General features: G+C 41.5%; 1 protein-coding gene across 1 annotated transcript in view; it reads right to left on the reverse strand.

Moving 5' to 3' along the window:
• Positions 1-12162, reverse strand: part of RFWD3 (ring finger and WD repeat domain 3) — a 58225-nt gene that overhangs the window by 45708 nt on the left and 355 nt on the right. Inside the window, exons 2-6 of the mRNA XM_054049314.1 lie at positions 6497-6887; positions 5047-5267; positions 2732-2829; positions 2455-2652; positions 6-97 (exon numbers count right to left, since the gene is read on the reverse strand). Of these exons, the coding sequence (XP_053905289.1) occupies positions 6-97; positions 2455-2652; positions 2732-2829; positions 5047-5267; positions 6497-6885 (998 nt within the window). The 5' untranslated portion in view covers positions 6886-6887. The remainder of the gene's footprint in view (positions 1-5; positions 98-2454; positions 2653-2731; positions 2830-5046; positions 5268-6496; positions 6888-12162) is intronic.

The raw sequence follows: 12162 nt of genomic DNA on the forward strand, positions 1-12162 counted from the left end.
CATACCTTTTCATGCGCTCCTGTTCACTGGTGTCCAGTGCTTTCAAAGTACGGGCATACAGGACCACTACATCAGAACGCTTTGCCTTCTTATTGCACTAAAATAAAAAGTAGGTTCAGTTTATCCCTAGGAAATTAACATTCAATTTGAACCCAAATTAAATATTCCTACTCTGTTAAATCCAGATGTTAAATATTTTGAAATTCCCCTTCAAACGTTGCTATCCATGTGGTCATTACAGCCTTAATCAGGACTGCTATTTTGAAATTTTAGATCGGATTTTCTAGTGCTGCATTCACCTTTCAGAAAACATCCCTCTGCCGCCTCTGGTCTTGTGTTTCAAAATCACCAAGTAACCAGGACAGCCAGATAAATCCTGTGAGCAATTCAAATGCTCATGCAAACATACAGTCCCCACCTCTACTCTGAGAGCAGCAAGAATCAGGTACTACTTGAATCTATTCACAACTCTATCATGTACGTGCTATGTGGTGTTGGCAAAGTCACTTGGTGATGACAAGGATGAGAAGCCAGAGGCAGATCTGAAAAATGAATCCTTTTGTTTAACTACAGCGTAAAACACCAGACTATTTCAGCAGGAATCCCACTCAAAAAGCAAGCAAAACTATACAATGGCTTTTTCATTTGAGAGCTACTGAAACCTTGGGCCCTCAGGTAAGAAGGCTGGGAAGTGACAGTTGTCTCTTTGCGTTGTAAATTGAACACTATTCTTGATCTAAAAAAATAGTTTTAACAAAGAGTTAGGCATGAAACTATGTTTCAGAGGAGTGCAGCTAACACTGAGGCAACATTACACTCTGCAAAAACATAACAAGAAAAACCCAGCCAATTTTACAGCTTTTTAAAACCTCAAAACATCAGGAGGACCAGAAATAAACAGTTAAATGACCAAGCCCGTTTCCCAATGCCACATAACTTCACTCACTTAGGGTATGTCTACAGTACAACTAAAAACCTGCCGCTGAACCACGCTAGCTGACTCAGGCTAAGGGGCTGTTTAATTGTGGTGTAGATGTTCGTGCTTGGGCTGCAGCCTGGGCTCTAGGACCATGCAAGGTGGGAGGGCTCCAGAGCTCACACTGCAATACAACCCTGAATTTTTACACCACAATTAGACAGCCCCTCAGCCTGAATCCTACGAGCCCAAATCAGCTGGCATGGGCCAGCCACAGGGTTTTTTTTTTATTGCAGCACAGAAATACCCTTAGGTTATGCCTACACTTAAAACACTATAGCAGTGCAGCTGCAGTGCTTCAGCATAGACACGACCTACGCTGATGGGAGGGGTGGTGTAGGTAATCCACCTCCCAAACAGGCGGTAGGTAGGTCGATGGAAGAATCTGTCTACCAATGTCTACACCAGGGATTAGGTCAGTATAGCTACATCTCATGGGGTGTGCATTTTTCACACCCCTGAGATATAGCTATACCGATGTAAATTTCTAGTGTAGACCAGGTCTAAATCGCACCTCACTTAATCCTGCCCAAACTTAATACTGCCCTATTAAAATCTGGAAAAATATACGCTAAGATCAAAATAAATTAGCATATATTGGAAATGATCTCTCAAATAGGTGGGGAGACAGTATAAGGAATGAATGAGTGAAAGGCTATGTGACTAGTAGGGAACAGGTTGAATCCCTTAATTGTTAATATACAAGCATCCAATCACAAGACATTAATAGTTTAAGAAGTTGATTATTATGTTTTAACCAGAGATGGTATCTGATAGCCACATATATTTGATAACATTTGACACACCCCATTTCTAAGGGAACAAAAGCTGAGGTGATTTGTTTTTTTACTTAAAATTAGGTTGACTAAAGTACTTTTCACCCTTTGAAGCAGTGAGATATTGGAGTGCAGCAACAGTAGACAAATGCAGCAGCAATCCGGAATTTAGCAGTGGTTCTCACACAGCTTGAACCTTAGAACCTCTTTTAGATGCCTGACCAGGAAACCAGAGCGCTCAGCCATTAATTTAAAATACTGCCGGACACTTCCATTAAGTGTCATTAATCATCTTATCTGACAAATGGCACCAATCTGTGCAGTCCCCTCCAGTACTGCACTGTAGTGTCATGACACCAAGTTGTGGAACAGGACTTGAACTCTTCCTTTTGTCCCACATGTGATGTTGCTACCCACTGAGGAACACTAATACTCTAATTAATTTCAGCAAAACTGTGCTGAATTAGGTGAAGAATTTAAGTTCTCCTTCAGATGAACAGTGCGAGCTCATCCTGGTGAAAATCACTTCAAAGCAGTGGGGATTTTGTTACTTTTGACAGGCTGAAATGGTGGACTTTTTGTACAGTATTTAAAACCCTGACTTCATTCCCTTCTGAATAATAACCCTCTTAATGATGGTCACATTTGGACCAGAGGCTGCCTGAGAACAAATCTGTTCCAACACAAAAGGGTGCACTTTACCTGAGGGCATTTCCCTGCCTGTCCCTTGAGCCACCTTACAATGCAAGTGTATCCAAACAGGTGTCCACACCGCAACGCTGAGAGCCGGTGCTCCCCAGCATTAGTCCATTGCTCAAAGCAGATGGCACAGGTGTCTCCTTCTTCCTCATCCAACGGTACAGTGGGAACTGTCACATCAGGTTTCTTTAGTGGAGTTCTCTGAAACAACAACAAAGATCAGACAAACACAACATTTGCCATCTTTATTCTCTGTCCAAGGACTGTTCGTTCACTTTACCTGTTTGTGCTGGACTTCAGCTTCTTCAGCATCACGACCTTCATGCTCTGCAGAGGAAAGCACAGGCTGAGGGGGCTCTGGTTGGACCTGATCAGAAACTTCAGAGCAGACAGGAAAAAAAGAAAGAATAATTTATTTGAATTGGTGCAAGGACTCTCTTCCTTGAGTTCTAGTCTGAATTGTCTTTTGTAACTTTAGTATTCTAGAACATCAGAACAAGCATTGGTGCAGTAACCAATGCGGATTGCAAACAAAAACTTTACTCAACATACTAGATTAATTAATGATATCATGTACTGAAGCAAAAAGATAACTAATTAGCACAATTAAAGTAATTTTGTAACACCTTCATAAATCATTGAAATGTAAGGTTAGAAAGGACATTGAGAGGTCATCTAGTCCAGCCCTCTGTACTGAGGCAAGACCAAGTAAACCTAGAACATCCCTGAAAGGTATTTGTCCAACCTGTTTTTAAACCTCCAATGATGGGGATTCCATAACTAAACACTGGAAGCCTATTCCAGAATTTAACTACCCTTAGAATTAGAAAGTTTTTCTTAATATCTAACCTACCTCTCCTTTGCTACAGATTAAGCCCATTACTTCTTGTCCTACCTTCAGTGGACATGGAGAGCAATTGATCACCAGCCTCTTTATAACAGTTCTTAACATATCTGAGGAAGTACCAGGTCCCCCCCATCAGTCTTTTCTCAAATCTAAATGTGCCCAGGTTTTTAAATCTTTTCCCACTGGCCAGGTTTTCTAAACCTGGCATCATTTTTCCTGCCCTCTTCTGGACTCTCTCCAATTTATCCACATATTTCCTAAAGTGTGGCACTCAGAACTGGAAACAGCACTCCAGCTGAGGCCTCATCAGACCTGTGTAGATTGGAACAATTACATTCCTGTGTCTTACCTACCCTCCAGAACGATATTAACCTTTTTCACAATCACAACACACTGTTAACTCGTTCAATTTGTGATCCACTAAAGCCCCCAGATCCTTTTCAGCAGTACTACCATCTCAGTTACTCCCCATTTTATAGTTGTGGATTTTATTTTTACTTTTAAGAGTAGTACTTTGCACTTCTATTTATTTAATTGAATCTTGCTGATTTCAGACTTCTTTAATTTGTTGAGGTCATTTTGAATTCTAATCCTGTGCTCCAAAGGGCTTACTACCCCAGTGTAGAGTCACCCAAAAGTCTTATAAGCACACTCTCCACTCCACTATCCAAGTCATTAGTCAAAATTTTGACTAGTACCAGACTCAAGATTGACTCCTGCAGGACCTCACAACATACACACACCCCCCTCCACACACACACAGTTTGATAGGATCAGTAAAAATAAGATCAGTGGTTGGCTAAGTGTTCATTCTGGAATTTGGCGGTAGAGTAGGGACATTATGTGGGTACCTGAAGATTAAATAAGAGGATAGCAACAACAAACAAACAAAACAAAAAAGGCTCAGGAAGGGAGAACAATAGAGAGCAAAAGAAGGGGGGAGGGGCAAAATGATGCAGCTATCCCTTGATACTGAGATGGGTGGGTTAAGATTGATACCTTGTAAAATCTCCCAGGAGACAACTAATTGCAAGGTGTTTGCTTTATAATGTAATGAAATTTAAGAATCTCATTCCCCTACTGCCCACATCCGCTTACTTTTCAAGATCAAGTATTTTTATAATAAAAAATAAGAAAAAAAAGCTAAGGGGTTCATGAACATTTTTGACTTTGAATAAGGAACACCAACCTGAAAAGATTGAAAAATACTGAGTGATCCACTAAGTGAGCCACTATCCCCTAAGCAGCTCAGGGGAGGGAAGTTACATTAAGCAAGGAATAACTCTTGAAGCAGATGAATTCCTCAGCAATAAAAAATCCTGGGCCAGATCCTCCACTGTAAATTGGCCTAGCTGGTTTACATTGATTTACAATAATTAATTGAGGCCCTCTGTTTTGGAGACAATCCTTGATAATAATGATCAGGGGAGGAAGGAGAACTGCAGAAAGTAGAAAATAGAATAATCTCTACATTAGTTATTTTGAAGATTTCCAGGAGGCATCAGTGGGTATGTAAACAGCTAAAAAAAATATATATATTGCTCAGAATTATTTTAATATTCATCCATTGCTACATTATGGCAGCAACCCATCCATGTCAGCTATGAGCATACTGATCTTAGACCTTTGAAGCTCTGCTGTAAAGCTTGAAAAGATTCTCTATGAAGTGTTGTCCTGTCTGACATTGGAAATGAAGTGAGGAATTTCTGGCATTTCAGAACTCCCAGTGATGTGAAACCAGCACAAACCTCCCAAACTGGCAGCTATGGGTGCCTCCTCTTGGGGTACTGCCACATCCTCCTCCTCAGTGGAGCTGCTGCTGTCAGAGTCGCTCAGCTCCAAGGTCTCATCTGAGCTGTGACCACTGTTGCCAACTGGAAGATGCAAAGTCTCCAGTGGTGGAAATGCTGCTGTTGTTGACTCTTGGGTCCTGTTGACCATGAAATAACTATCTAGTGGTGCCCTGGGCCTGAAAAGCAAGGAGTAAAAGCTACAGTGTTTCTTCATATTAATTATTGCAGGTAAAATGTACAGGAGAAAATTAGATCCTCATTTGTTTGCCACAACCCCGAGCCTGTTTGCAGACATAAGGGATATAAACAAACTGACCAAGAAATGTCTCACCCAGAACAGCACCAATCCCCAGGCAAGGCAGTGAATTAACTCCTCTAAGAAGCATACACAACATGCAGCTGTGATAGTGCTTCACTGCTTAGGTCTAGAAAATGCAGATGCCTGATCTGCCTCTACTTAGAAGGAATATTGTTTTTCCAGGGATGGAAAGAGGAAAACAAGATGTGGTGCACTTGACCCTGTTTGTGTCATCATCTAGCTCTTATTAGCAGATCTTAGAGCGCTTTACAAAGGAGGTCAGTATCATTACCCCCATTTTACAAATGGGGAAAACAAGGCACCGAGGGATGAAGTGACTTTAAAGGCGGGAAGTATGGTACATGAGTTATTACCCAGCAGAGCCACCTCATCTGATTTCTCACCACTAGACTTTGCTTTTTTTGATTTATCAAATGAACTCATCACCTGGTCCCCAGATGCAGTCACTTTAGAAACAAACTGGTTGCTTTTATCAGACTCCCATCCCTTAAATTAGTTTATGCCCCTCACAAAAACCCGTTTTTTCTTTAATCAGCTTTGCAAGATTATGCCATGGCAAAAATATGTACCAAACTACTTTACAATAATGATTAGACTGAAGAAAGCTTATGCTATTTTACTTGCCAATCCAACAACAACAACAATTGTTCTTCAGTTGCAAGTAGAATTTTGCAAGACTGCTTAATGGCCCAACTGCCTGTGTATGTGGAAGTGAATTACATCTACAGGAGAGCCCAGGGCAGACTGTACAGCTGTGTTTAGTCACTTGGGGTGAGATCCTGTCCCTAGTGAAATCAATGGCCAAACTTCCACTGACTTGAATAGAGCCAGGATTTAACCCACAGTATTTAGAGTGGATCTGCACAGCCAAAATGTAAAGACAGTTAAACATAAAAGTCTCTGCTGATGGGTCCCCCCTGAACCTAAGGCACAGGTGGCACTCAGCATAGAATTAAGCTTTAAACTTTTTCAAATTTGTTTTTTTGCTCACAAAACTTCCTGTTCGCTGAAGGGGACACTGAATACTGTGGAAAACTGTGCTTTAGGTTGGGGGAAAGCTCAGACTTGACTCCATTTCAGTTTTACCTGGTACTGATTGTCCTCTGGGATCCACCACCTCTTTGTCGCCGGCGAGTTCTCCTTGTTCGTGGCTGTCGTGTGATCTGTTGTGCAGCCTGTAGTCGAAACAGCTCCAATACCCCATGCAGCCTTTGCAGTCCATCCAGGCTAGGGGCAGCATGCAACTGGGGGTCAGACTCAGCAACTGTCACTGCTTCATCAGCACCGGAGACCACAATGACTTCTTCGTCAGCAGGAGGAACCACAATGCCTTCTGCCTCTTCACTGGGCACTGGAGAGTTGGATGGAAGTGACAGTAGAGCATGACCAGAGGTCTCTGAGAGAAATGCCTCATGGTGCTCCACAGAATAAGTAACTGCTGGCTGAAGATCCACTTCCATTTCTTCCTGTGCCATTTCTGAGAAAGGCATGGGATGGAGCAAACAAAGATGTGGTGTTAGTGCAAACACTTGTACACAAGTCCACACTTCAAGTAAGGTACAAATATATTTGACTCATGCCAGCATAAAGACACCTGCTGACTGCAATATCCTTTAGGATTGAGATCCAGTGCTTCTTAGAGACCATTTCTCTGGCAGCTGAGATGATTTGAGAATTCCAGTTTAACAGTCCTTGGATTTATATATCAGTTGGCTGAGGGCTTGACAAAGCATTTTCAGAGTCCTCGACTCTGGAAGTCTCTAACCCAACAGAGCCTGCGTTTTCTAGCCTCGTGGACACATTGCAAGGCCTGTCTATTCAAGTTAGCCTTTTCATTGGAGTAGGTGAGTTCTTCCTGTTGTCTTTGCTAGCTAATATGTATTTATAGATTATTTTTGTATTTTGGGGTAGAGATTTTGGCAGATGTTATGTACTTAAATTCCTCCTCCACCCCCCAAAAAGAGAGAGCTACATCAGTCTACAGTGCTTAACAAACAAATAATAATATATGGCACTTAGTACCTTTAATCTATGATCTCAAAGGATCTTGTATCTGAACATCTCAATGTGAACATCATCACAGAAATGCCTGTAAATAAATATTAATAGAGCACCACACATACACACGGCAGAGGACTCAATGTTTATTTAAAAACAAAACAAAACAAACCTATCCCAAAAATGGACCTAGTAACCTATCCTAGTAAATGAATGAAATTCGGTTAAGACAACAAGTTCACCATGAATCTTACCTGGCTGCGCCATCTATTGTGCATACACCGCCTTATGTTTACTAGTATTGTATAAGCCTACGTAGTATACTCTAGCAATACCCCCAGTCATGACACTGTTGATATTATCAGCCCATTTATGTGTCATATGTAATTTCATTGCAAAATTTCATATAAATCAACGTAGGGTTTTTTGAAGACAGGAATGTTAGTTAAAAACAATCATATATTAGAAACTCAAGAAATGCAGATTTCTGATTGCCTCTCAAGAACGAGCATTCAGACTACTTTAACTATGTTCCCATAGCTATGGTTTAAAAAAACAAACAAATAAATAAATAAAGGAACTCATTCTATTTTATTTATAGAGAAAAGGTAGGTGAGGGAATATCTTTCATTAGACCAACTTCCGATGGTGAGAGAGACAAGTTTTTGAGCTTACACAGAGGGTTAGGGTTTTGATTTAGTTGGAGTTGCTCCTGCTTTGAGCAGGGGGTTGGACTAGATGATCTCCTGAGGTCCCTTCCAACCCTAATCTTCTATGATTCTTCAGTTTCATTATATTAGTGCCCACAAAAACTAGAATGCCTTAGTCACAATATGGTAATGTTAATTATGGATTTCTTCATGGCCATAGAGAGCACAAACAAAAGAATTTTACAAATTCCTGGTTAGACAAATAACATACTTAAGACAATTTATTAAGGGCCCCAATTCTGTAGGATACTGAGGGCACTCTGCACCTTTCTGAAGGTACTCAGAACCTCTCTGATCAAGCTCAGTGATCCCAGATGTCAGCCAATTACCCAAATATCATTAGACAGCTCTTTACACACTACATACATGCTACCCAGGATCATGAAATTAAAGGACTCACAGGGAGAAAGCAAAGATTAGCACCGTGACAGCATAGCACGCTTTGTTTTACACAAACATCTCTCATACGAACTAGAAGATCAATGCTCTATGTTTCACATTTGAGATACTCTCCATGCAAAGAAGAGAAGATGGGAGGCTCGTATTTCTACAAAAGGATAGAAAGATATGGCAGTTTGGGTCTTTGTTTGAGAAGTGCAACATTGCATGTCCTGTGTTTCTTATGGCTTGTTTGTTTTAATACTAAGGTTCTTGAAAGGTAATATGCATTAACTCTACATATACATGCCTGCAACCTTAACTTATTCAACAAAAAAACTTTACCTTTACAGTTAATTCAACTGAATTAAACAGTCTCAATTCATAAAAGTGTATGTAGAGGAATAGGCTGGAATCCTCTTCTATAGGATATAATTTCAGCTATATAATACTGATGATTCCATTTTAGAATAAAGGATTCTATAGTGAAATTCAAACAATATTTTAAACAAGTTGTCTTAAATAGAGGGAAAATATAAAACTTGTTAGATGAGGCATATCTTTTATGATGCTTGTTATTTTCTTTAATGCTATCCAAACACTGCCTCAATAGGACTTTGAAACACTCAGTGTTGTAAATATTTTAAAGTCCTTTTCAGTAAGAGGAAGTTACCAGCTTGACCAGTGGAGAAGAGACACTATGTTAAAATACAAATTCCATGGCCTTTGCTGTATCCTACAAAACATGACTAGATTAGACCACCAACCTAGAAATTAATTTCATCTTAAAGTTAAGACTACCAACCTGTTGTGAAGAGCCTGTACAATGAAAACACAGAAGGCCTGGCAGAGCTAACTCCATGTCACTTTAAAAGTCATTACTATCACAGAAGCTGATTGTAGCTAAGTAACTGCATGTAAGAACAGGCAGATAGAATACAAACAATAGGGAAAATTCCCTATATTTTCCACTGACCATGATATGTAATTTTAGCTACCTTTAGAAAGGAGCACCACACATCAGTTGTTTATCATCTGTCTAATAGATATTTCAGCACAACCAGCTAGCACTGAAATACTTCAACAAAGTTACTTTGGCACTGTGACGCTGCACTCCATGTTTTACAGAAATATGCTAATGAGCATGAATACAATGTAACTTGAATATGCTTCATGCAAAAGGTCTCTTGTAAGGTATCTACTGAGTGTGTTCATCCTATTTGTATGTACGTATCATTCTTATATCTAAAGCTAGAAATATGAAGTATTACTCTAAAGTCCTATTGTAACTATGCAAAGTGTAAACCATTAATAATGGCTTGGAATCTTGATGGCTCCCATTAACCAGGACAATTGGTTGTAAATGGCTCTGTTTACCCTCAAACCTTCCTGGCAGGCTAACCCTGAAAGAATGGAGAATGAGGTCTTACAGGGACATGTGACCATGTCACTTAGTACTGAAATCTATCTTAAACCTGGTGCTTTTCCATTTAGAAGGAAGGGTGGGAACCCAGAGAGAGACACAAAGGATTCCCACCTTGTGCCGAAGCTATAAAAGGGGGTGGAACAGAACAAAGGGGGATGCAGTCATGAGAAATCCCCTAGTTACCACTTGAGCTGGAACTAACAAGAACTGTACCGGGGGAAAGGATGGGCCCAGACTAAGGAGGGGTCTAGTCTGTGAAAGAAGCGTATTGGAACATCTCTGAGGGTGAGATTTACCTGTATTCAGTTTCTTAATGTATTAGGCTTAGACTTGTGTGTTTTTGCTTTATTTTACTTGGTGACTTATTTTATTCTGTCTGTTATTACTTGACACCACTTAAATCCTACTTTTTATTCTTAATAAAATCACTTTTGTTTATTATTGAACTCAGAGTAAGTGATTAATACCTGGACAAGCAAACAGCTGTGCACCTCTATCAGTGTCATAGAGGGCGGACAATTTATGAGTTTACCCTGTATAAGCTTTACACAGAGTAAAATGGATTTATTTGGATCCCATTGGGAGCTGGGTGTCCGGGTGCTAGAGACACCAATACTTGCTGAGTGGTTTTCAGTTAAAGACTGCAGCTTTGGGGATGTGGTTCCGACCCTGGGTCTGTGTTGCAGCAGGCTAGCGTGTCTGGCTCAACGAGACAGGGAAAACAGGCTCAAAGGTAGTTTCAGCACATCAGGTGACAGTCCCAAGGGAGTCTCTGTGACCGACCCCATCACAGGCACCTCAACAATTACCTTAAAAATCTGATTTGATGCAATAGCAAAACTAGTTTCTACAATCACTTTCAGCTCTAGAGAGAATAGTCTTATTTACACGATTCTGTACAGCTTTACCTATATCCTTCTTTAAATGGCAAAAATTAAAGCAGTACAAAAACTGTCTGAAGACAAGCCCTAAATTCCCATCATATATGCACACCAATAGTTGCAACAGAGTCTTGGCTGTTCCCTCAAAGTGGGAAATTAGCCAACAGTGGTTACTTACATGAATAACCGATGGATTCTAAGGGGGATAGATAATCTGAGTGCTTTCTTCCAAATTGGGTTTTTATTATTTATTCATATTGTGAGAGTACCTAGAGGCCCAGTCACCCATTCTATTAAACACTGTACACACATCATTAAAAGGTAGTCCCTGCCCCAAAGAGCTTATAGTCTGAACATATTACAAGGGACAAGTAGAGAAAAAAGGTTGTGAGTTCAATCCTTGAGGAGGCTATTTAGGGATCTGGGGCAAAAATCTGTCTGGCGCTTGGTCCTGCTTTGAGCAGGGGGTTGGACTAGATGACCTCCTGAGGTCCCTTCCAACCCTGATATTCTATAATTCTAAGATATGGGAATGGATAAGGTATAATAAGCAGCAGTATCAGCCATTGTTAACCATTTTGCAGGCATCACAGCAGAGATGAATTTTAAGGAGGGATCTGAAGGAAGATAATGTTATGGTTACTTATATTGCAGTAGGGCTTAGAGGCCGCTGCTGAGATTATATGGTGTCTTGCACAATGGAACTGTGGACACATTGTTAAGACAGGCTAGCCCCAAGAGCCTGATGTCTAAACAGGCAAGAGAGACAAATGATGATGATGAAAAAAAAAACTCCCACCCTCATCATCATTAGAACCTTTCTACAGAAGCGAACTAAGACAGCATGATCACATGACTTGCCCAAGTTCATGAAGGGAGCCTGCAGAAGCCAGGATTTGAATCACCTGAGTCCCAGTCCAACACTACAGTCCAACCGCCGCCCTTTGCTTGCGAGGGAGCTCCCCCAAAGGGTAGCATAGGAGAAAGCACCAGGCAGTGAAGGCTGGCCTGCGTGGCAGAGCAGGAGGCGATGGACAGCAGGAAGGGTGGTGCCAGGCTGGAGGGCTTTACTCCAGCCCACAGAGCAGGATTGCCGAGTCTGGTTATTTGTGCTGCAGCAGCGCCTCGGAGCCCCAGACAGACACCGACAGCGCTCGCAGCCCCGGAGGCGCCAGGCTCCTGCTAAAACCCCACCGGCCAGCAGAGGGCGAGCAGCCGCGGCACGCTCCGCGGCGCCGCCGGTTGACACCCAGGTCCCCAGCGCCCGGGATCCGGGGGCCGCAGAGCCGCGCCCGATGGCACCGCTGAAGGTGCCTCGCACAGCCCAGTGCTCGGCGACGGCCCCGCGAGCGTTACTGG

The sequence above is a fragment of the Malaclemys terrapin genome, chromosome 14 (genome assembly GCF_027887155.1).
Source record: "Malaclemys terrapin pileata isolate rMalTer1 chromosome 14, rMalTer1.hap1, whole genome shotgun sequence".
NCBI classification, from domain to species: domain Eukaryota; kingdom Metazoa; phylum Chordata; order Testudines; family Emydidae; genus Malaclemys; species Malaclemys terrapin.